Below are 25,734 nucleotides of genomic sequence, written 5' to 3' on the forward strand. Positions count from 1 at the left end.
ATCTAAAATACACATCCTTCAACAGCCCTTTCATTTTTCTCCCTGTGGCCTTAGCTGAAGACCTTGACTACTTGAAGCAAATTGCAAGTCTTCTATCTCATCAGGCTTTCGATCAGGATTCATGTTGTTACAAGGGCAGTTGTTGGAATGTGCCAAATTTTTTAGTCTGAGAGAGTGTAATATTGGATCTTTTACATTTGTACCTTAAGAAAAAAAATCTGAAGTCAGGTGGAGAGCCCTAGAAGATGCGGCATGGCCATCATGAGGAACGGGAAGATCACAGCAAAAGAAAAAATATAATTTCTGACACAGATGATACAGAAAAGACCAAGATGAGGTTCTGACAAGCAGTAGTTACCCAGCATTCTTGCTTCCATGGAACACTGTGGGATCCCTCTTGCTGTGCAAGAACAACAAGAGAACTGGCACCCTTCTAAGTCTAAAGTAGGGCTTCTGTAAGATTACAGATTTCTGGCAGGTTAAGACCCGAATACTCAAGGTTCAAATAAACCGCATGGCACCTGTTTTCAGGAGAAGGACTGTTAGATTTCCATGGTTAAATTCCTGCTACGATTTGACCTCCTTAAATCTGACTGCTCTAACAAGTTTTACATGGGACTAGACATTCACATTGACACAAAACATGGCAATCCACCAGTGGGGATTGGGAAAGGCATTCTTCAGCAAAGACTTTGAGCTTCGGCATTGCTAATGCAAAATACTAAGAACACTCTGAAGTATCTGCTTTAATTTATTATTTCCTGGGATCTACTGTCAGAAAGAGTGTGCCACAGCCTATGGCATGTTGCTACAAGGACAAGGCACATTCAAGCTGCAGCACCACAGGGAAGAAAGATTAATACAGCAATGGCAAGGTGCTGCCTGCAAGGAAACCCAGCCTTTGCACTTGCCCAGGCGCGTACTTTAACCTGTGGGCAACAACAGCTTTGGGGTGAGAAAAATAAAAATTGCAAAATGTTCTAGTCCCAAATGGTACTGTGATGATTCACAGGGATTGTCATTTGAGTGCTATCTGCTCTCATTTCCTGATTCCAGCTGCATGTGTCATGGTGAGGGAGAGCATCAGAGGAGGTAAATGTCTGATAGGGGTTGAAATGGCACTACAGAACCCAGCCCACAGGGAAGAGTCATGATTTTCAGCTTCCTTGAGACATTCATATACTGCTTTAAAATCAAAGTATTTGTGGTTCTGATGCATTCAGATTTTTCAAAGAAATACTTAGACTTGTTTAAGAAAAAAAAAAAAAAAGAAAATGTTTAGTTGAGAACCATTTTTCCAAAAAACCTCTTATTTGTTGACTTTCACTGTCAGCTACAAAGTGCGCTTTTGGTTTCCTGAGTTGAAAGGAGTTGGGATGATTCTAATGGGAGGAAATGCAAAGTTTCAGTGGGTCTTGATCTGCTAAAAATGAAACAATAAATACTGGGCAAAGGATGTCCCTAGAGAATTGTGTTTGTCTCCTTCCATTTTGAAGATGAGCCAAAGAATGACCAAATTTTGTGGGCATGGTTATAATTAAACTAGTTAAAAAGAAACTACACCTGCAGTTTCTCAGTGGGCTGACTAATCGTTTCCTACTTCGATTGTTTGCGTAGCCTGCTGCACATGATTAAACAGCCAGTAATGACGCACTCACTGTGTTTTCCCTCAGAGGTAGCCACATCTCATTTTGAACGTCTTTTTGCAGAATTAATTGTGTCCCTTTACCGGAAAAGATGCTTTGCAAATGAAGGCTGATGCTGCTATGAAAGTGGAGCTGCTTCCTTCCTAGTGCCATGACCATAAGCATCGGCAACGGGGTATCTTTCCAAGATAGCTTTGTCTGAAGCAAGAGAGGAGAAAGGAAAAGGGAGACTTACCATTACTTTATATCAAAGCTAAGTGTAAATACATATTGCTGAATTAACAGTGTGGAGACTGACCATATGCACTTATCTTGCTAAAGTAGCCAAGGGAAACTGTCACAAGCCCAGGCAAATCTTGGCACATGCACAGCCATCATTTCGTAACTATTTGCTGTCCAAAAAGCCAAGATAAATCAACAGGATCTTTTCAATGAATCTGCCGGACTTTGCTCAGGTTTGGGGTGCAAATTCAGGAAGTATGTTGTAAAGGAAAAAAAGGTGGAGTCGGAACCCAGAAGCATTTGGCTCAGCCTCAAGCGAAGGTTACCATCTGCCACTAAGCATTACCCTGGCCCAGCACCACCCAGAATTACTAAACGTAAGCTGCTACTGGAAGGACATTTATAGCTGGACCAAACTCCTAGCAGGAGCAGGTATGCAGCTGTCCCAACACACAGAGTTCACTGAACTACACAGGGTTATAAACTCTCCTCTTCCCCTTTCAAGCCACAACATGCAAACTTGCCTGTCGTCAGTTCCCATATGATGCGTGTTCAGATTTTTTCTTCCCCTGTTCAATTTTGCTGGAAGAGAGATATGACTTAACTTGTTTGGACTGACCCATTAAACAAACATGAGTGGGACATGGCGTTCTAGCAGAGGAGCATGTGTGTTTTCATGAAGGGAACTGACTTCTTGATGTTGTCACAGGCAAGCCTCTTTCAGACATATTTATGCTGGAACAGACTCTGCATTTTTTTTCAGCCCCATAGGGATTACTTTAACAAAATCTGTGTTTCCTCTGGACTTTTTCCTTAACAGCTTGGTTAGAGGAAAGAAGAAAACCGGTCCTTGATCTGCAAGAAGTTCTCCTATGTTTGGTCCCAAAGTTTGGGAGTTACTCACCAAAAGTCAGGAAAGTTGCTATGAGCTGCAACGCAGTGGGGGAATGGAGCAAGAGTCAGACCTCTATAAGCTATTAATTCAGATACAAAACAAAATTTCTTAAAAAAAAGGAAAAAAGCTAGTTTTGAGGATATATTTGACTTTTTTAAGGGATCTGAGAACAGGAAAGGAAGGGGAGTGGGAGAAAAATGTTGCTTCATAATTGTGTCTGTAATGGTCAGTAAGTGTTTCCAGGCCAGAAACTAAATTTAAGCAACATTTTCACCCACTCTGGAGTTTCTATCCTGCATCTCCATTCGAACAGCAGCACAATAAGCTTACTAATTTTTGCCTACAATAAGCACATACTGGGTTTGTCTACTTCCCCACCTCCAACCCATATGAGCCTTTACTAACAGAAGTCTTGTTAAACCGGAAGTCTCAATGGCATTGTTTTCACATACATGTATATGTGTGTGCATGTGCAACACATATACATGTATACACACAAATTATCAAAATACTATTATAAAGCAAGTGTTCTTTCTCAGCACCCCTTCTCCGCCCACCCCCCCTTCCCCCCCTTCCCCAGGCCAGCGTATTTCAAAACAGACTGGAGCTAAAAACTTTCAAGAGCCATCCAGCCCTTGTTAGCACTGCAAACGCCTAGGTGCGTTAACAAGTCCCCAGTCCACCTCTAGGATGCGTGTTGACGAACGGCCTCTAGTTTACAGTACTGATTCCTTGGATTCAGGGTCTGCTGTACTGGTTGTGTTGGAGACTTGGTTTTTGTGGGTTACCAAAGGAGATGTTTCCTCTTCAGACTTGCTGTTAGCAACTGCTTCTACGTTGACTTCCTTTAGCTCCTGCTCTTTGTCTTTCTTTTCTTTTTCATTCAGGTAATTAAGGATGCCCGCTCCTAGGGCATCCCCTTCCACATTCACAACTGTGGTGGTTCGGTCCCTGGTTAAAATCAGAAACAACAAACAAAACAGCAGGCTTTTAGCTTAAGAGAGTTACAACACAATAAGGGGAGCTGATTCACCCCTAGTGATCCACTAACATCAGTGGAGCTAGACAAGGGAGATGTTGTTACTTCTGTGGAAAACACCTGTGGTATCATCACCATTTCAGAACTAAAGATGTGCACCAGAGCTGGTTGAAGGTCATCCCAAACGTTCCTATCTACTAGTTCTTGTCTCTCAGTGGGTTGCAGCAACGCTACTACTCTTTCTCAGGCAGCCTTCTTTTCCCAGCCTGCCTCCTTCCTCTTCCACTTCCCCAGGACACATTCTTCAAATGCAAGTTCAGAGCAGTAATTTAATTGGGGCTTATCCAGAAGGTGAATCAGAGCACCCAGCTTTTTTTTTTTTTTAACTATAGAGACTCGTACCTCAACCCAAACACTTACTTAAGGGGTACTTCCAAAAGCAGGCAAAATGACTTGTGTTCTCGGGATTTCTTTCTAGTAGCACCTGTCCTAATCTTTGGTCCTACAGCACAAAACTACTATGTCCCAGGGTCTAATGGAGGAGGTTTATGGGTCACAAAAAAGAACTATTTCTTCATGTGCCTTTTGAGATGTCTATTAGTCATTCTGCAGCCTAACTTCAACATATGCTCAACTTGTAACTGTGGTCCTCTACGATAATTAAACAGCTGGCATTAAAACAAGACATGGGATTCTTCCCTCCTTCCTTCCCCCTTTTGTTACCACAAGGCTGAGTTCCAGGGCTAGAACAACAGTGTTGAACACAGAGGGATGCCACACATTTTGTAACAAAGGCAGCCAGCATGACACTGCCTGAGGACAGCCCAGAGTGAAAGGAAGTGGAAGTTTCTCACTCTTGCCTCCAGGCACTTGTGAGTACAGCTTGTGGAAGGCACAACTACTACTGTAATCCCTGAGGAAGATGGGATACAAAGAGCTAGCCACTGCTTTGCCTGTCTCTCCTGTCCTTTGGAGGTGGCTGATCCCCAAGAGGTGACAGCAAGAAAGAGTTTGACGGCCCTAATGAAGCCGTAGGAATATGATTATGCTCCACAAACATGCGTGATGTAGGAAGGGAAGGAGGTAATACAGCTGCTGCCTTCTCCAGACTCTGGAATATAAGAGTGTCCTCAGGCATGCTACTATCCACATCTGCTGTGGAAGTACACCATCTATACGGAGAGGTTGGTGTTTCCAAAAAGCAATGCACAGGGATTATGTACAACCTAAACCAGGAACTGCCCAGAAACTCACCAACTGGAAAAAACCACAATGGGATTCAGATTGCTTGACCCATACTGACCAGTCATTTCAACCCACTACCCAGGTTCAACCAGATGGCTTGAAAGCAGATTATGCTTTTAAATTATCAGATCATGTTTACTTCACTAGCATTTAAACAATAAGCGTGCTGTAATTCATGAGTGCTCACAGAAGTCCTTCCAGTTTGATTTTCTAGTATTTGAAGAACTGCAGCCAGCCAAGCCTGTTTCAGGAAAAGCGGAGACGCCCTTTTCCATGGGGCTCATCTAAGCTCAAAGAAATCACCTGCATGTGCCTTTTATACTTATAATGCTCTTGTGGCAGAGTCCCCCATACTTAAAGTAAAACAAATTTTCCGGGCTTTCCTTAATCTAATTTAGGTGGTATAGCAGGTAAATTTAGGCCTTAACAAGGACATAACTCTGCTAAGTGGTGAGATTAGCTCTTCCAAACAGAGCTGGGCAAGGAGATAATCTCTCACATTTCAAGGAGGGGAATGGCTCTTGGAAAGAAGATGTCAGACCTCTTATCTCTTTCCCAGAAGATGGAAAGGAAAGGTGGTAATACTGTGTACTATGCTTCTGACTCCCAGAAGTGTGTTCCAGCCGTGTCACTGCCCACAGCTGTGATGAGTGCCACAAACCCTCTGTGTCCCTGCTCTGCCAATGGACCGCACCTCTCTGTGACACTTCTGTTGGTGCTCTGACCAGTCTTGAGCTATCAAAGTAGTTCAAACAATAGCTGACAACAGCTGCTGATGGAGACTGCTTCCCACATGTGACCAAGAAAGCTTTCCACCACTATTCAGACTCAGTTTCCTTTTTCCCCCCTTCCCTCCTAGTGTCCAACAAATTTCCGCCAATATCAACCCCTTCTGAACAAACTTCTAACAATCCTTCAAATGGGAATTGAAACCAGGAAAAATTATATTTCAATAGAGGCTGAGTAAAGAAGTTGAAGAGAGATTTTATCTTTAATTGAGAAAGGAGCAGCTTTTCCAGTATCTGTCAAGAGTTACCTGTCCCGTAGGCAGCCATCTCTTATAGGGTTTTTATACTGCACTACTCTGACTACCCTGCCCCATGTTTCCAGCTGAACATGCTATGTGTCATCAACAGCAGATACGTGTGGCCTAAAGTACTTACACAATCCAGTCCACCGCTAATATCAAGGAGAGATCGTTGGTTGGAAGTCCAATGGCCTCCAAGATGATAGCAATGGTGAGGACTCCTCCAGCTGGGATGCCGGCTGCACCCACACTGGATGCCGTAGCTGTCACACTGCAAATCAATTTGCATACATGGTTAGCAGGAGCTCCACAGCCCTCCTCTTCTATGCTTACATCAGACATTTCCCGGCTATGGGAGGTGTAAACAAACTCTACAGCATGGGACACACAGATTATTTGCTTCCCAGGCAAACCCTTTCCTGCATGCTGATTCAAAGTAATGAGTACAGAGAACAGTTGCTCAGCAGGCATCCACAGCAGCTACAAAGGCAATGGCTCTGTGTTTAATACCAGGATTGCCTTTTCAGAAAAAAAAACAACCAGCACAACTATATCCTGCTGCCTTACCAATATATCCATTTTCAAGTCATGTATCTGTTCAAATATGCCGAGTACATTATGTCTCCTGGCCCCAAATGTATAAAGGTAAACCCTGCCATGCAGGGTACTGTCCCTTCTCTGTGTCTTGTTTGCATTCAAACACAGACCCTAAATCGGGACCTGGAAACCTGAGGTGCATGTGCTATAGACACGGACCACACACCTTTTTGTGCACAGATGTCTACAACTGGGTTTTCCTTGGGCTATCACTGCATAATCCTCAGGCCTGTGTTAACACCTGATTCACTAAGAGTACCTGAAAGGCTGATTTGGCCATCAGCAAAAAAAACAATGCCCCAGCCCTGCCTTAGATAGACAAACTATATACTGAGAAATGGAATAAGGAAGGAAATAAAACCTGGCCACAGAGGGTAAAAAAATGCCAGCAACTGATCCTAGGAGGTATCTGGATACAGCTATGGCTTCTCAGCACAGTGAGTGGTTAGAACTGCTTGTAAGATCCTCACTTAAATGATTTTGAGGAGGAAAATGAAGAGAATGACACTTCATGGGATATGGGACATGGGGTGATATTCCAGGCATGGAGGGGAGAAGGAAGCAGAACTGAAGTGGTGGACAGAATAATGGAGCAAAGCAGTCAGGAGGGGAATGATAATGGGTCTGACCTGGGAAGCCAGCAATGCGATGGTAGGAAGGGCAGAGGTAAGCAGGAGCAGAGTCTTTAGTACAAAGCTGATACATAAGGAACTGGGGAGCTGGCAGGAGGATTTCCTAAGACATCCAGAGGGGGAATCAGGGGTACCTTTCTGGGTAAAGCCGCATGCCTCAATTATCCTGCTTAATGGTGAGTGGAGGGTGGGGGAGTGAGATGCTTAAGGAAGGAGAGGAATTTCGTGTAAGAAACAGCTTTAAACAGCTCAAAGTCTGCTTCAGAATTCAATTACCCCTCCCAGGTTCCACCTTTTATTAAATCGAGATTCTGGCAAATCTTATAAAGCCTGAAAGACTCCATCCTTTAATCACCCTATAATTATGTTTCATAGCAGTTTGCAAGCTTTAGGTCAGAGATGTGGAATGCAAACTGCTAGCTATTAACAGAGACCACAGGCCTGAATGTGTCTGGGGGCCAGAAGGATGTGGTTGCAATAGCAAGCAGCTTACAGAATTGTAAAGATTTGCCCAGGGTTGAGGTCGACGTTGTTCAGCTGAGCAATAAACACAGCTGCCATGCACTGAAAAATAGCAGCTCCATCCATGTTTACAGTGGCCCCGATAGGAAGGATAAACCTGCTGATCCTCTTGTCGACTCCATTGTTCTCCTCAATACACTTGATCATCGACGGGAGAGTGGCTGAGCTAGAAATAGAGAACAGGGAAAAATCAAACATAAAGCATCAGGGTGCACTGAAGGGAAAGTCAGTGTCTCATGGCTTGCATGTTTCTAACATGCTGCAGACAGGCCTGGCAAGACAACAATGCCATTTTGTAGTCCCTCTCTGTCATGACAGTAATGAGGGACCCTCCTTGTTGGTCTTCAGCAGCGGTATTTAATAATCTGCTTCCATCCAGAAATAGCTGATAAGGACTCTGATCTCCCGGAAGCAAGAATCCATGACTTAACACTGTACACAGCCTAACAGGGCTGTGGAATAATCAAGTCTCAAACCACAAAAATACACCAATAGATGCCAATATAAACACAACAGATACAAGAGCAGTTAATGTTGTACTAGTACCTTCTCAAATGAACAGACAAACAATTTAAAACAAAAATCACTGTCGGATTTATTTCTTGCTTTATAAATTACATGATGTTTATGAATAAACTCTCTCCTACTTCATCTACTTCAGATCCTGAGACAGACATGCATCTACTTATGCAGATGACCTGAAATGATTTTATATAGTTATGATATTTGATCAGGTGCTTGCCCCTTAAGAAAAGTGTAAATGACATGCTTGATAGTTTGGTTATGACAAATAAAAGCTGATCAGGAAGGATCTTTGAAATCAATAATGTTAAGTTCCTTTACACTACCTAATAAGTTTGCCTTGCTCCTGCAAATTAGTCTAACTTGTACCAGATACTTCAGCATCTGGAGAACTCAACTTCTCAGGACAAAGTCCCTCACTATTGACTCTCACTTTACTTAAAACTGAAAGGACAGCTGGCAAGATCATTTTAATGCAATACTTTCACCTCTGCTCCCCAAAATTTCCAACTCAGCACCATGCTACAGTCCCAATATTTTGAGGAATTGTTTTCAACAACTAGTTATCAGTATGTGCTGTGTGGCAGGCTGCTGACAGCAGTGAGACTCTCTATGGTCAGAAGTCTCTTTTTGCAGTCTCAGAAACAATATTCACATCTAAAACTCAACACAGTTTGGTGCTGGGATATAACCAGTTTACAGTGACAAATCTAATCAGGCTATAATCCCAAAAGAAGCACAGAAACCCACCTGGAGCAAGTGGCAAAAGCAGTGGTAAGTGGTGTGATAAGTCCTAAGAGAAAGCGATATGGATTTTGACGTGTGGATGCAAAATAAATAAGTGGCAGAATGATTCCTCCGTGGATGAAGTGGCCCAGAATAGAGGCAAAGATGTATTTTCCCAGACTGGTCACCAGAAGCACAATATCTTCCATCTCCACAATCTTGCTCCCAACAAGGAACATAATGCCGATAGGTACATACCTGTGTAAAGAAATATTGCCTGTCATTAAGTACAAACAAAAAACCTTGAAAAATATGTCATTTTCTGTCCTGGAGATAACATTAGTCTAAAGAATATGCTGCTCCTACTGAATGGTAGTGCCTTATTCATCACACACTCAGGTTAAGCAAATTTGGAAGGCTTCTTTAACACTCTTGCTTGGTGGCAGGCAAGCAGTCAAACTGAAAAAGCTCTGTTCACTAAGGCCCTCAAAGACACAGCTAGGAGAGTGCCGAAGGGAAGCCCAGTGGGAATCAGAAATGCTGGCAGAAGCTATCAGGACAAGACACCGGTGTGGAGTTTTAGTCCATCAGGGAGGAAGGCAAGCAAAGACCTAAAGCTAAAGTCACTGGTGAACGGACAGCAGATGGTAGGAAAGAAAAAGGAGTAGTACCACATCACTGGAGCAGAGAAAGGGGTGGAAGAGTAGGATCTTACACATGTGGCGACTACCAGCAGAAGTATGAAGTTAGGTCATTAAAATGGTAGACATACTAGGTGCCAGCATATGCAGTGTAGGAAAGAAAAAGCTATGCCCATACCAGGGAACTCAGCTAAAGGCTGCTGATGCACGTGCCAAAGATAGCAATTAACTCTGCTATTTGCCTACAAAAGACTAAGTTAAATAATCAGGCTTCCAGAGCTTCCCTCAAGCCAACAGCCACGTACACATACATTCCCATGCCTCCTATCTAGAAACATGCCACGTCTTAGGACGTCAGCATTTGTCTGAGGTTTCCTTTGCCAGGAACACTTGGAGCTACTCCAGGGCAAGGGCTACCTGCGAGCCACAGCCACACCTCTGGTCCCAGCAGTGCAACTGAGAACAGCCCTGAAAAGACAGAATTGCCCTTGCAGCTATAGCACAACAGCTACTAAATGAACAGCAAGAATCACTTCAGGCCCAGGGTCAGTTCCTCCAAAGGTCTGCTTGGGATATCTGTGTCTCAGTACCTCTGCTGATGCTGTCTATGCTTCATCCACTTCTGCTTCTAAGATGAAGAAATAGTGTAAGATCACCCAGCTCTCCAAAACCCTGCCCCAGGCAAACATGTGACTACAAAAGATCTGTGTGTACATCTCAGGAATAAACAATGTTTTTTCTCCCACTCTCCCCTCCAATCCAATGCCCACATTCAGAGAAGCTGGTCTATGGAGTCAGGACAAACTTCAGAAGATTTGGTTAAGCATGCAAAGGTTTGGAAAGGTGGGCAAGCCTTAAGGTTGCCCAGATCACTTAATTCTTCCTAGCCTGCCTCTCCCTCAGTCGTTCTGCAGCTCCTCTGTTCTGTGCGGAGAGCACCTCCTGATGTCTCAGATCAATGCGAGCATCCTCTCTCTGTCCTCCCTTAGCCAAATCTCTGGGGAAGCCTGTTAAACGTTCCCCGCTTAGCATCTGCCAATTCTGCAACGTACTGCCTTTGAACTATGTTTCAGAGCACCCCGATTAGCCAGACCTAGCTGAGCCCCCATCCTACAAAAGCTCTGCAAACATAAACACTGGATTCAGAGCCGAGACTGGATCCCTCCGCTTGAAGAGGAAGGAACTGAAAGTTGAGACCAATGCGCTGCTGAGCATGAGAGCGGCTGTTGAATGGGACTAGATATGAGCTCAAGCTGTCTTTTCTCTCGGTAGTACGATTTCACCCATTCCAAAGTATCCTTTGGGAAGTACATGCAGCTTGACAGATTTTTAATAAATACCAGAATGACACAAGTGCCTTAAGGAAGGCAAGAGCACAAGTAAGGGCTATGGTGCACTGCAATGTTAAGAGTCAGCTGTGGTCCCAATAATCTACAATGTAAAGGATTACATACCAACTGATTGGCTTGAAGTGTTAGCACTGTAATCAGCTGAATACAAGAACTGCCTCTTATCAGTATTCACTGTCCAAGGAATTACAGTCAAGAGTAAAAGACTTAAGCTGCTTTGAGACTTTTAATTTTTCAGTCCCTTATGACAGCAACTAACACAGAGATCTGCCTGTGTAAAATCAGGTGTTTTGTTAAAACCTTTCTACTTCTTAATGGGAAGAAAACAGTAGGAATGAAAAATGCAGAATGAAGGGAGAAAAAATACCTCTGGTAAGGTAAGCTTATAGCTTTTCCAACAGCTTTGGAAAGGGAGTGAGAAGTGTCCCACTGTTAATTTGTTAGCTAGCTGTCCTTGTGAATATTTTTATTTTTGCATGTGAATTATTAGCACTGTTCATTTCACAGGAGCGGCCTAGACCCATCCAGCTGCACAAGAACAGCCACGATACTGCTCTGAGGCCCAGATTCATCCCATCTGACAGAAAACCTGGTCTGGAGGTTGGGCCTACCCCAGCTTAGGTGTCCTGAACTGCTGTCTAGAAGTGCCTGCCTCCTCCAACACTGGTTTCTCGCCTTGTGAGAAAGTTCAGTGTGCTCCAGTTCCTAACATACAGACTTTCTTTGGTGCCAAAAGCTTTATGAGATTGGTCAGAGCAACATTCATGCTGTAAACATGTCTGGACTCCAGGGAAGTAAGTGAAATAAAAGATTTGTTCATTAACAGGCATGAGACAAAATAAACAATCAACCTTAGGAAATACCTGCTCTCAGGGGTGTGAAATGGAAGAGAGAAGCATCTCTGGAGAAGCAAGCACAAACAAGAAACAAACAGTTGATCGCTCTGCTAGTAGCATTAGTTCCTTCTTCACCCAAGAAAATGAAAGAGATCTTCGAAGAGAAACAGAGATTTACAGATCCACTGTATAACTCAGGCTCTGCTGATAACAGTGATAAAACACTCAATAGCCAGCACTACTGCTCCAGAGCATAGCCCTGGAGACTGTTCCTCTCTTCTATAGAAAAGGATGTAGGTTCTCCATCACCCTTTGATGTAAGTGGACAGATGGAGCACTCTATTTGTGCACTCAACAGGGTTTCTCTCAAGTCACTACCAGTGAGTGGACTACCTTCTGGTCTCCTCGGGTGTCTTTCAGGTCAGTACAAGTAACCTTTTGACCAACAGATAAATCAAGGCATGAAGCTACAAGTACGATTTTAGTTACACTCTGCATTTGCAAGTGCACTCCAAGCACAAACATCCCTGGCCTTCACATGACCATATTCCTCACGCGCTCACATCTCCTTTGTTCATTCAAGGCCAGTGCCTTTAGGCACGTGATGGCACATAGCCATAGGCTTATGCTGCTTTGAAACAGAAAGCCTTCTTTCCCCTAATTAATCAAAAAGGAGTCCTGGAGAGGAATTTTATGCAACCCTCTGAAGTGTTCCAGACTGATACCTTAAGCTATGCATGACTGTCTAATTACAGAGCACAAGCAAGAAGACCCCATCATGTGACACCATGACATTCACTTTTGCTGTGATGAAGAATCTGGTAGGAAAAAGCTGGAGAAATGGATAAATAGCAAGAGTCCCGAACTGAGCATAATATTGCACTGCAGATGTATCTGCAGTCACACACTTACCACATAATCCAGGAAACCAAGACCATAGTTGCCTCATTAAAGGAATTAAAGAAGCGAATCAGATCTTCCCCTTCCTGGCCAAGCTTTTTCAGTGCCACTCCTAAAACCAGAGCGAACATCACCAGTCCGAGGATATTCATCCCTTCAATCTCACTGCTGACAGGGATCTGTAGAGGAAAAAAAAAGAAGGCTTGTTAGATGTGAGACTGGCAAGAAACCCAACAAAAGGGTCACTTCATTTTGTTGCTGCCCGATTAATCTGATATCAACAAGCAGAACCTATTTTGGGAAGGAATAACCTATTTTGTTGAAGGAAACCAAACAAGATCCAGACACAGCCCATATACAAACCTCCCTAGTTATGAGCTGACATGGGTTCACTGGAGAAGCAAAGGGCCTGCCACTACCTCCCCTCCTGCCCTTCAATATGATAGGTGTGCTCCCAGTGACCTGAACAGGAAACCTCCCCAGTTGACTCAGGACAAGCTCCACTGCAGATGCAAAACAGTAGCACAGGCACCAATCACACATGCAGTTAAAAGACTGAAACTTCCCTCCCTGTTTCCCCATGAGGGAAGATGGGTGTGGGAGAGACGGCAGGTATAAATGACAGATCCTGGTGATACTGGCTTTCTAGCTCTGCTTAATCCACCAAGTATCATTCACTGCTGGCACTATGATATTCTACTGCCTAAACAAATCACATCTGCAAGACACTTACAGTGGTCTCGCCCCATGTATGCTCTTCTTTCCTGACACCTCTGATAGGAATCTGCTCTTAGAAACTGCCAGCTCCATTGCTTTAGGGCATTATTTATACCAAGGTTAAAACCACAGGAAAACAACCAATGCTATGAAGCAAAAAGGGGGGAAGAGGGGCAGAGAAAGGTAGTAAACCATGGAAGTCACCTCATTCATCTGTCCATGTCAGCCATGGGAGATACAGAGACAACAGAAGAAATACCCATTCTCCTTGTCAGAAATGATGTGGCTGTGTGGTAAAAGTAAGAGGACAAAACCAGGATCCACCCATTGACAAACACTAGTTTACTTGCAAATCTGCTCTGCTGGGTCCTTCACAGTTTGCTTCTCAAACAGACCTGGAGCTTGTTGGCAACGTAGTATCATACGAACTGAATGAGCGTTCTTGTGGCTACATAAAAATATAATTGTTTTGACTTGGTTTTTTTCCCCCTCAACTTGCCAGTACAAGCTCAACATGTCAAACTGTTGTTTTATTTGGAAGAGCTTCTAAAACAGATTAGGTTTGTGTACAAGTATTGACCTTCTGGCTAGCTTAGGTAGACACTAGCTCAACACTAGGAAAGAAAAACATATTCAGAGTTAAAAGCTTGAAGTGAATATTGACTAAAGAACTCGGGCTATTGATCCCCTAAATCTGATAAAACCAGCCTGCTTGAGATGATATTTTTGCTGGAAGTATACTGCTGAACTGGACCCTCTCTTCGTGGCAGGTGGAAACAAAGTAGTGCAGGGAAGGGGATAAAACATAAATTACACACAAAAGCATGAAGGCTAAACTACTGTTAACAAGTGTTTACAAACAATGAAGGTTCTGGCTTTTTTTATTTGCTAGCTACAAAATAATTAGGTATAGGATCTGCAATTTTTTACAGGAGTTACTTGTTCAGGGCTAAGTTGTCAGTATTTATTTGATTTCTGATTGAAAGAATTGAAAACATGGACAGGATATTAAGAATGGGGCGCAGTGTATCTCCAGATATGCCTGAAGAAATGTGCTGTTCTCTCCACACACAGTAACGTTTTCTGTCTGGATAGTTTTGTCTATATTCGGTTTGGCGTGCCTGAAAGCCCTAAACTCTTCTGTGATTCTAAAAGTTAGAGAAAAAAAAATTACACCCTCCTGATTGATTGAATAAACTGTCTGTGCACATGGCATGCACACATTTTTCTGTTTTTCCCTTCTGTTGGTGAAACATTACTCCAGAGTAGGAGATACGGTTGACCATAAGCCTGAAGAGAATCTAACAAAATTTCAGTGTCAACTTATCAGTAACAACGTACAAACGTACGAGTCTCAAATTTTATGACTAATTTATTAGCAGGAAGAAAGTAAATGTGTAGTAAAATAACACTGCCATGTCATTTCATCAGAACCACAGCTTTCCCTGGGAAATGTCAACTTGGGCAAAATGTGAACATTTTTACACCAGAAAAGAAACATATCATTCACATGGAGTGAATGCAACATCTTTTCATTTTGACACAACTTTCCACCTTGTTGTTTGTTGGGTTTTTTTCCCCAACTTGTTATTTTATAATATAACATCTTATATCGGGTTCATTTGACGCAAGGCTAATTGAAAAGTTCAGCTTCAAATGGAATTTTACCATAATGAGCCCAAACTTTTCCACAAAAAAATATCCGAAAAATACTGAATGCTCTTTTGCTTTGGTTCTCATTCACAAAAAAGAAATAGATATCAAACTTTGCTATGGAACAGAAATTCGTGTTTCAAGCTGCTGAAAGAGCCCAGCGTCCCAACCTGGATGCTACTGGCACGAATTTCATTATATTACTTTATACTGATGTTTTGCAAAGCATCTCCACCCTTTTAACTCCTTCTACTGGAGATTTGCTTCTCAACTCATTAAATACAGCGGTGTGAGCCTGAAGCCCAGCAACCCACTACTCTTTGGGCTTCTCAGAGATCTAGTCTTAGGAACAAGGCAGAAGTGTACTGAATCTGCAAGAGGACTGCTCAGCTTCCCACCAGCTGTGTAGGGCACACAGGGTCACAGAGCAGGAAAGAGCCTGGGAAGCACACAGGAGAACCAGGGCCAGAGCATCTAGTGCTTACTTTGGAAGATCATTTCCCTGACTAGAGAAGTCCAGGGCTCTTCTAACTCATTAAATCCCCACAAGCATCACCTAGTCCACCTTATTCAGAGCCACAGGTGCCAAAGGCTTGCCAGATTTTGTTCTTGGGAAGCTAGAGGAGAGTAAGAGATAGTGGCTTCTCTGGTTAGCTACAGCCAGCACACAGGTGGCTTCTTACCTTTCGTCTCAACCTTCACAGTGGCCTGCCACACACAAACTGGCCGATTCTCCGTGAACCCCCCTGTGCCTTTCCAGAATGACAATACTTGGAGTTTGGTCTTCTTTCACTCTCAGAGATGTCTCTCCCGCCTTGCTCCCGGCATTGCGATCAATGCTGCTGATGTTCTCCAAGCGCTCACATTTAGTAGTCCTTCAAGCCTAGCTCTCGTGATCTGGCAACCCCTGAATTCTTGGTGACCATAGGGAGGACCCTGTGCACAGCCACCAAAAACTTCTTAGCTGTTTCCCTCTATTCATTGTCATCCTGCCACCCCTTTCAGGCATTGCTCTCCCTCTCGAGCCAATTTCTTTACAACACACAACATTCACTATTGCTTCCCATCACCACAGATGCAGGCAGAAGGTGCATCATTTGCAAAGAGTAGTTAACTTACTGCGAGAAATTGCTCCCTGAAAATCAAGGGGACAATCTGTAGCATTCAGGGAATTTCACCTCCTTGCAGCACAATATGGAAAGAGTTCAGCAGTAAATCCTCAGCGGAAGATCCTCTCAATCCCAGCCGCTAAAACTGGCAGATGCTGAACGGCCTTTTTGTGCTCTAACAGAAGAGTGCATCACCCCAATGGAGCTGCCAAACCAAGCAGCATTGTGGACACCAAACAAAACCAGCTTTAACGAGAGCTTTGTTCCTGGATAAACTATGGGACGCGTTATTGTTTACTTGAAACTATGTGTTCTGGTAGGAAGATTCATGGACCTCTTCTGGTCCTTGAATCTCTCTGAAGAACCTATTGTTTTTTAGCTCTTGAAACAAAATGCTTATTAAGGAAACAACTACGGACATTAGGCTGTCCCAGCAGTAGGTGGCTGAAAAGAAAATGCAGCCATGTGACGATGTGAGGAAGAAGAGCGATGACCGGTTTGTGTATTTTTACTGTTGTCACAAGAGGAACTCAGAGTCCCCCAAAGCCTCTCTGTGCTGCAGATGGGGAACTGAGATAGTCCATGCCCTAGGAAGCCTTGCTGCTAAAGCGACAGAGAGGATGTAGCCATAAAAGCTAGGTAAACACAAGGGGAACACGTGAAACAACAAAAAGGACGCAGCTGAACGGACATCTACATGCCCCTCTATTCATGCCATCAGCGAGAGAAGACAGGGCCTATTAAGCAGTGTGTGTGGGGGGGGTGGGACTATAATCAATGGAAAATTTTGCTCTACACTATCCTTATTGAAAGCAGAAGGAAAATATTTCTCCTCTTCAATCAAATACTCTGCTGATGAAAGAAAACAGTACATAGGAATATTATCTTGTTTCCCTGGAACCCAACTTCTATTGCTATGATATTTATATTACGTATTATCCAAAAATCCTACTCTTCCTTCCCAAACTTAATCCTCATCTATCCATAAATAATATGGTCAGACCAGTACTGAAACTGAGCTAACAAAACTGAGACGATGCTTTCTTTTTATTTGGTCTGCTCTTCCCTAGAGACAGTAGGGTGTCTTCTGGAATTAAACCAGCTCAGCTCTGGTTTTGCTCCAACAACTGAAGAAAAGTTTTGGAAAAGTAATAGCGGAAATAACCTTTATATCATAACCACTGGCAAAAACAGGCACTGGTAACAAATTCAGAATATTTTTTATGATATTGCATCAAACAGGAGTGTGATAAGTGGGAAAAGGAAAGAAGAAAACTGAAAACCTCACATTTTAAATTGCCAAAAGATGCTTTTTCATCTCTTGAGGAAGAGTGATGGCTTTGAACAAGCATTAAAAAAGTACTTGACAGCCAAGCCTATATTCAATGGATATGGCTGGCCCTGATCCATGCTTGGTTGCCAAGGAGCCTCTATCAAACTTGACACTGAAGATGAATAAGAAGAGTCTTATCCACCTTTCATTTACCCTTGCTTAAATGAAGAATAACTACACTCTGTAAGCAAAAACACATGTCTAAGTGCACATTGTTACAGCCTTTCATGCTGAACTTGTTTTATAGCAGCACGAGGCTGCACGGGCATGTACTGCCTGAGGATACAATGGCATGAGCAGACAAAGTGCTGTTTTGGGATCACATGGCCCTTCTGCAGTCATTGCCACACATCCATGTCAGGTGAATGCAGATCTGGGGTAATGCAACCTTACAGGCATGGGCAGAGCCCGGGCAGATGGGGCTGCCTTCTTCCCCAGTGAAACCGCTCACCATGCGATAGCAGGCTTCTAGGCAAGGGCTGACTTTTCCCCTGCTCAGTTCTTGTGCCATCCAAGTCACCTGTCTCCCTGCCTCCGGGGCTGATGAAAGTTCAGCCCATCAGCCGAAAGCAGAGTTCGGAAACACGCTGTTCTGCATCACCTGCTCATGCACCATGCGTGGCGAGGAGAAGGTAATGGAGCCAGTACTTCCTGCACTCAGCGATACACTTCAGAGTCCCTCTGGAGGAGCGTAAACTGTTTTTTCCTCAATGGTTTCACAAACTGGTGGGCAAGCGCCAAATGAATCCTTCCATGAAAAAGTATGACAAGTTTCTTGCCCCAGGGAAATTCAAATCATGTAAAAAAATATAGTAACTCAACATCTGATATTGATCTTGGATAGCCAGAATGAGCCTGAGAAATAGAACATAAGCCTGAAAGTCATTTCTGGTCTCAGACCCGTCTCCCCAAAATCCCATGAAAGCACACGAGATACTTCATTTGGAGTGAGGTGACACATTGCTGGCTGGGATACTGGGTCTGTTTCATAGCATGCTGCCTGTAAGACAACAGTAATTATTGCTGGACCTGCAATATGTTGGCTCTGGACAATAATAAAGATGTTTGATAGCCCCGTGCTGCAGGAGAGATGCCACTCAACGGGATACAGAGCATCTCTGGAAGTCCTACGAGCTACATATGGAGGATAACACTCTCTACCTCAGCTACGCCTGCACATTAGTTTCCTTTTTGACACCATTGCAATAGCAGCCTATTTGTAATGTTCTGTCTACAATTTTTACTCCTTCAGACCACTTGTTACTGCTTCAAACAAAATGTCAGCAGCATAGCAACAAGAAAAAAAAAAAATCTCAACTTTTTTTTTTTTAGAGCCTTGTGTCATGGAAGAAAGCTCATTGTCTCCAAACTGTTAATGCAGAGTAATGTTTAAGGGACATATTCAGCCAGTCTGATTGCTATTTAATTCCAAGCCTACAGAAAGTTATTAGGTGAGTGACTAACCAAAATTTAGATCAAGTGAGACCAGGTGTAAGAAAGCATGGCCTAAAAATAAGGTCTCAAGGGTCAGATCAGTGGAGCCCAACTCTCCTATCCGTCATAGCTTTCTTGTGTGGCTGTGAACAACTCATCTGGCTTGTGTATGTCTCAGTTCCAGATAAAGAAAAGTACTTGTTTCTTTCCAATGACTGCTGGAAGGGATTAAAGACTGCAAAGTAGTTGAATATTACACTTGACAAGGGTTTGTATAAAATCCTAAGAAGCCACCTTACCTTTTCCCACGTGACATTTCCAGAGGTAGTGTTTCTGAGCAGCATCTTATATTCTGTCGCATACTGCAGATAAGAAAAAACACAACAAAACTGCAATGCTTGCCAATCAGACCATCAATATGACCATATCATCTAGCATTTCACAAGAAGGCAGTTACTGTTAGGAAGACTTTTTCTGGAGACCACACTGTGGAGGCTAGCGAGTCTGTCCTGTGCAAGAAAAGGGAGAAACAGCATATGCCGCTCCTTCCCTATGTGGCCACAGAGAACTGCTCTGTGACCCCCTGAGCTCCCAAGTTTGGGCAGCAGCTGATGAATTCCCTGTCGTCCGTGCTGCTGTTACGCACACACCATGCTGTCGCACTGGCTTCTGCAGAAGGCAAGTGGTGCTTGCACTCTTTCACGGTTAGAAATGGTGAGGCAGGCATTAAAATTGTCAGTAAAATACCTAAAATCTAGGGCAACAGTTTACTTTGATAAAAAAGCTAGACACCTTGCAAAAGCAGGGCACTTCTTTGGCCTTGTTTTCTTTAGATATAAAACAGGGGAAAGCAAAGCTTATGCACTTTCCAATTACCTGTGACAACAGCAGCACAGAGGAAAGGAGGACTTTGTTATTTCACAGAACCCTGGCACTTGAGGTATTACAGAACATCCTTTTCTTAGTGATACTTCTGTACTGCTCCTATTTTTATTTATGGTATATTAACTTGTACTGTATTATATATACACACTCAAAATGGAACTTGACTTTTAAAGTTTGATCTTGTTTTTGATACAAAAGCAAACCCACAGAATACCATGAAGGCAAAAACTATTATTTTGCTCCTGCATCAAAGAATCACTCTGCCTCATAGCAATACTCTCAACAGCATCTACCCCGACATCTAAACTTAGCAATAAGAACTAAATCAAAATCTTCTTGGAGCCCCACAGCTCCTGTCCATCGGTTTAAACCACACTATATTCTGGTGCCAGTTATCATCCTACCACACTTAGTCCTTGGTCAGAAGAGAAGCCAGGCTGAGCGATTAATCCAGCAAGGGATACAATGGAAAATACTGAATAAAGCATCAGATAATGGGAGCCTAAAAGTCCTTAGCCTTGTCTGTCCTGAGCCCACCTCCAAACCATGTACCCAAGGGTTTCCCTTTTAGGTCCTGCAGAGTAATAAGCAGCCTGGCACAAAGCAGAGTTGCCACTGCTGCCCAACACGGCACCCAAATTGGTGGAGGCACAAAACATAGGCTATGAATAAGCTTTTGTTTGAGGAGTATTTTTCAAAACCAAACCATTTGCCATGGAAGTTGTATGTCTGATTATGTCAGCTGCTTTTAAAAATCCCACCTACTATAAGTAAATTAACTTTTGGTATTTTCTACCTCATCTTTCTAGTCCTTTTTCAAAAAAGAGTGGTCACTTTGTCTGTCTATGCACTGTAGCTCATGTCCACAGTCCACACATATCTTACCGTTTGGAAAGCTGCAGCAACAAGATTTGCAGGAAACAGGTTTCTGTAAAATAAAAACATGAAAATGAAATATTTCTTGAAGAACTTCTAAAATGAATGTACCAAGGTGTTGAACTCTCAGAAACTGAGTTCCTTTGAAAAAGGCAAGCATTTTGGCATTAGTCAGGTACGCACTACAGAAGATACTCTGGCAGCACAGAGCAGATGTCTTGCTGAGTCTCCAGAGGTATGAACACCATCTTCTTTTGCTCACGTAAAAAGGTCCCTGCTTGTCTGCCACACCTAACCATTTGGGTAGAGACACCAGAGGCAATCAGAAATGATGGTGGTTATATACATCCATCAGCCAGCCGGCAGCTACAGAAACTGGCTTAGCCACATCAGCTGCAGCAACACCTTACAGCCTCCAGGCTAAGGCAGATTTTTAACATTATTCATGTGATTACGCTTTCCTCACAGCATCCACATGAAGGACAATCCAATCAGCAAAATCTACTTAAGACAACACCTTGACCCTTCAACGCTACAAGGTCAGCTTCCCTGAACACCGAAGTAAAGTGGAATAATGTCACAGGCCAGAGCTGTTGGCAAGAACTTAAGTGATTAAATATCACAGAAGAAAGTAAGGGCAACTCATATGGAAAGTTGCCACACCTGAATTCAATAGTGCCTTCATATAGAAATGAAAATTGAGCATCAGGTTTGTGCAGAGGATAGCATGCAAAGCGACATGCACTTCTACTGGGCATCTGGTGTATATGCACATCTATGAAACAACAAGGGCAGGAAAAATGGTTAACTGGACCATGTAAGGAAAAAGTTGCTTCTTGTTGTATTTTATAGCTGTTTTTAATGCTACACTTCCTTCCGCCCCTTATGGTGGGCAAAGAGCATGTGTTCCCCTAGCCAAATGGCAGCTCCTCTTGCTGTGTCAGAAAGCAGCATAGGAATAAAAGCTGATCTCTTGGGTCAGGGCAAGAGCATAGCTGGTGAGTGCAGGAAAATTAGGGGTATGAACTGAGAATACTGCCAAACAAATCCATCGAGGAGATATGAGAACTCTTACAGTAAGGAAACAAAAGACCTTACCCAGAGCCAGTTACCTGGGGCAAAGAAACATTTGGGTAGCTACTTTCCATCCTTTGCTCCTTGCGCTGCTTTGAGGAAGCCTCAGCTACCTCCAGGCCGTGTCCTGTTAACCTCCCCCCAGTTTTTGCCATAGCTGCCCTTGCAAACATGATTTTAAACCGGGCTTCTGGTTGTGATCATTCCATGGGTGACATGGAAAGCCCAAGTCCGAACCACAGCAAGAAACGGAGCAGCAGAGTCAAATCTTTGAAAGCAAGAGGGAGATTAAGATATGGCACAGATAAGGACTTTGATCTTTTCCATTGCATAGCTCCACTATCCTGCCACAAAAAGAGGGTTTTCCCACAGCCTTGACAGCAATGTAAAGTACATGGACCTTCATCAAACAAGTGGCTGCTGTGAACTACCTCAGCCTCTCTTGTCTATTGCATTACAAGTGTATTAGGAGGCAGCTGCAAAAGCCAAATCGCTGTAAGAATAATTTAGCTTCTGGAGTCTATGTTCCACTGAACATGAAAGAAACCGCAACTTTTTCTCTTTAAAATTTGACAGTACAGCTGTCTGTCTGAAAGTAGGAGAGCAAGGTCTAACTCTGCAAAGATGCTTAAGAATTGGTCAAATATGATCAATGGAACAGCTAACTGATGAATGCATCAGTTCTTGCACAGCTGGAACTCCCTGGTGGATAAAAACTTCACATGAACTAAAAGCAAACTTACTTTTGTAAGAATAAAACATCACATAGACAAAGGAGTCCATCTCAGTGCACAGTTTCAACCAAAAAAACCAAAACATGCTGCTGGGAAACTAAGCATATTTCGTTTCACATTTTCATAGCAGGATGACTACTTTTTTTAAAAAAAGAATTGACTGGATTTTGAAGAAGTAAAGAGATGAAAAAAAGACTGAATACCAAGCAGAATTTTTTTTTTTAAATCAGCTTTTCCATCTTGACGAAACAAAGCCAAAGGAAGCAATCCTAAAGCCTAAACAATGTGGTTCTCCAATGTTTAAATGTGGCCAAGAAACCAAACCCTCCATAATTTACACAGTATGTCAGGCATGGGCCCCAGTAATTAAACACTAACTTAACTCCAAGCATGTACTTAAAGCACATATTTGAGTAATGCCAGCAGCCTGGCTATAGCAAGGCAAGGGGCAGGTTCTTGCTTCACGTGTGAATAGCAGTAAAGCTATGCAAATACAAGCACACAACAGTCACTCTTCTTTATCCCTGGAGCATCGGTCGCAGGACTCGACTGAGGACAGCAAAGAGCATTTTTGATGATCCACCAAGTAAAAAATTTATATCTTAATTCAGCAGCTCAGAAGGAGCTGTGCATTTTGTTCAATCCAACTTCTAAGTATACCCGACTGCACAGTCCCAACCTAAAATAATGTTTTGCTCCTCTGTTTCAAACTCTGAAGTTTAAGAACAAAATGTGTCAGGTCATAAAAAGCAACAAACAAATAAATGGCTTATCTTAGAGTCACAAGTTCTGCACAGACTACACTCATTGCTCACTTAAGATCAGTCAGTGTGCGAATTAAACTAAGCTTTAATTACGGGTGGGTCAGACCACAGGTTTTTACCTGAAGATGGATTTGTGCAAGAACACCACAGCAGCATCAAAAAAAAAAAAAAAAGTCAGGATGCTGCATGCTCCAGGAAGAGCCAAAGCTGGCTGGTGACCTGCCTGGGCTCATCATGTGCTTGTGCCTGCAGGCTTTGCTCAACATGCACAGCGAGGCAAAGTTCACCCACCAGAGAAATCCAGATCCAGCTCTGTCCCTGCAAGCCAGCATTCACTGCGTCCCCGGGCCCCAGCAGAGGAATTGCATGGGGAAGCACAAACATGCCTCCTGTCCGGGTGAACTAGCAAACAGCAAAGCTGATGAGTTGGGTAATTGGGCATGCAAATTAAATGTGGGTGTCTGCCAGGTGGATTTTCCATGCAAACCAAATTTTGAGAAGGTTTTTTGCTTTGAAAGCCCGTACCAGATGTGAACGTGGATTTTAAAGAAATCATTACAGTTACATCACCGGTTTGCTGAGCATTGCTGCTGTTTCTAATGGCCCCATCCCTGCCACTGCTATGCCCTGTGCTAGAGAACACGGTTTCCTTTTTGAAGCAGATGTGGGCTATCGCAAGAGCATGCTGCTGCAGAACCCTGAGTCTGGGTGATAAGGAGCCCAGCACAGGGGCCTGGGATCAGGCAGCCTTGGCCCCGTGATGCAGAAAGATGAAACTTGCTGTATGTGGCAAGAATGAGACGAGCCAGCGAAGCATGACATTACAGCAGGGGGAGAGACGTGCTGCATGCACCCCAGGTGCTCCACTGGTGCCAGGACATCGCTCCACAGAGAGGGATGGATTACCCACACACAGACCCAACCGCCTTTGTGGTGTAAGGACAAGTAGGTGGTACAAAGAGACTCTACTCCCCTCGCCAAGCACCAGGCAGGGAAGTCTTTCTCTGTCTGTTGCAAGCTGGGCAGTCAGTCTGGGGATTATAAAAAAAAACAAACAACAACCCAAACAGAAGTCCCTCAGACAGCTGCGTCCTGGGGCTGGACCGGCAGCTGGGCTGAGCCACGAAACCTCCACGTACCTGCGCAACACACAGTGTGAGAATGTACCCGTCTTACGTCCTCCTAAAATAAGAACCAGAAAGCAGAAGCACCAAGGGTGGGAGTTTCAGGGTCGGGGCACTTTCTGTTTCAATACTGTACTCATCACATCATCTCCCTATGGATAGCCAGATGAATGCAGCTTTTTCCTTTTCTCCAGTGAAAAGCTGCTTCCACCGGGCAAGAATGGACCATTACTCCCCTAACCGAGTTTAGCAGGGAAGTCTCACTGTATTTTTGCTGTAACAGAAATCTTCGTTCAGCTGCAGCATCTGCTACTGGGAATCCTAGATGACCAAGGAAACCTAGAGCTGTCAAGGGAGCAAAAAGGGGCTGTAGCTCCCATCCTTCTCAATTTTGATATCATGGGTAAATTCCTCTCTTCCTTACCCTGTATCTCTCCACCAGCGGGAGAAGGATGGCACAGGAACTCCTTCATTGCATGTGTAAGGGATTATTAGTAACAACTGTTCCTAAACGATTCTTTTGCTAGAGCTCTGCAGACAACTTTGCTCTGGCAGCAAAAGCATGAAGGGAAACCCAGGCAAGCAGAACGAAACCCTAAAATACTACGCATTCCTCTTGCATTGCTTCTTATAAAAAGGTTCCACTTCTGAGGCCAAAAAACTTACGGTTGGAAAACATATTTTTGTCAGGAAGCCTAGAAAAAATATTCTGTGTTGCGTTATCTCCTGTTTTTTTTTCAATGAAGTGTTTTCAATGGTAGGAGTCCACTGACAGCAACTTTATTGCCATCTGTGGCAACCTGCCAGAGCCCAGTTTGGATTGCTCCAGTACCTTTGCTTTTCTTCCTGTCCCAAGATTTTCATTCAATATTACGCAACAATTTTTCTCATCTGCTTTTTTATATGTATGTGGATGCATAACACATGACCTGGACATACACATATTTATGAGTGTATGCATTTGTTTGCTTTAACACAGAGAAACTTTAAAATGTGTCTACTTATAGCAGATATTTGATACTTAATTGCCTTAATAGTCCAGTCTGCATCTTTGTTTCTTGGAAAATCAAACATAACTGGGGGGAATCAGTAGTAAAAGGCAGTGAGTATAAAGAACTAAAGAAAGGGGCAAAAATGTTCAGAGACCTAAAAAACCACCAACCAGACAGTGCAGGCACACGAACAAAAAAAAACACAAGTACATCCTACAAAAATCAGCCAGCAATCCCTACACTTCAGAAAATGACACAAAGGTGGACAGTAACATTCACTAGTTGTCCTTTTTCTGAGGG

General features: G+C 43.3%; 1 protein-coding gene across 1 annotated transcript in view; it reads right to left on the reverse strand.

Annotated features, from left to right (window-relative positions):
• Positions 1 to 3,335: 3,335 nt before the first annotated feature.
• The window catches only part of SLC1A4 (solute carrier family 1 member 4), a 28,062-nt gene continuing 5,663 nt past the window's right edge, over positions 3,336 to 25,734 (reverse strand). The window contains exons 2-8 of the mRNA XM_075413323.1: positions 20,756 to 20,798; positions 19,285 to 19,347; positions 12,752 to 12,918; positions 9,038 to 9,271; positions 7,737 to 7,931; positions 6,151 to 6,285; positions 3,336 to 3,714 (exon numbers count right to left, since the gene is read on the reverse strand). Of these exons, the coding sequence (XP_075269438.1) occupies positions 3,480 to 3,714; positions 6,151 to 6,285; positions 7,737 to 7,931; positions 9,038 to 9,271; positions 12,752 to 12,918; positions 19,285 to 19,347; positions 20,756 to 20,798 (1,072 nt within the window). The 3' untranslated portion in view covers positions 3,336 to 3,479. The remainder of the gene's footprint in view (positions 3,715 to 6,150; positions 6,286 to 7,736; positions 7,932 to 9,037; positions 9,272 to 12,751; positions 12,919 to 19,284; positions 19,348 to 20,755; positions 20,799 to 25,734) is intronic.

Source organism: Opisthocomus hoazin, chromosome 2, assembly GCF_030867145.1.
Source record: "Opisthocomus hoazin isolate bOpiHoa1 chromosome 2, bOpiHoa1.hap1, whole genome shotgun sequence".
NCBI lineage: Eukaryota > Metazoa > Chordata > Aves > Opisthocomiformes > Opisthocomidae > Opisthocomus > Opisthocomus hoazin.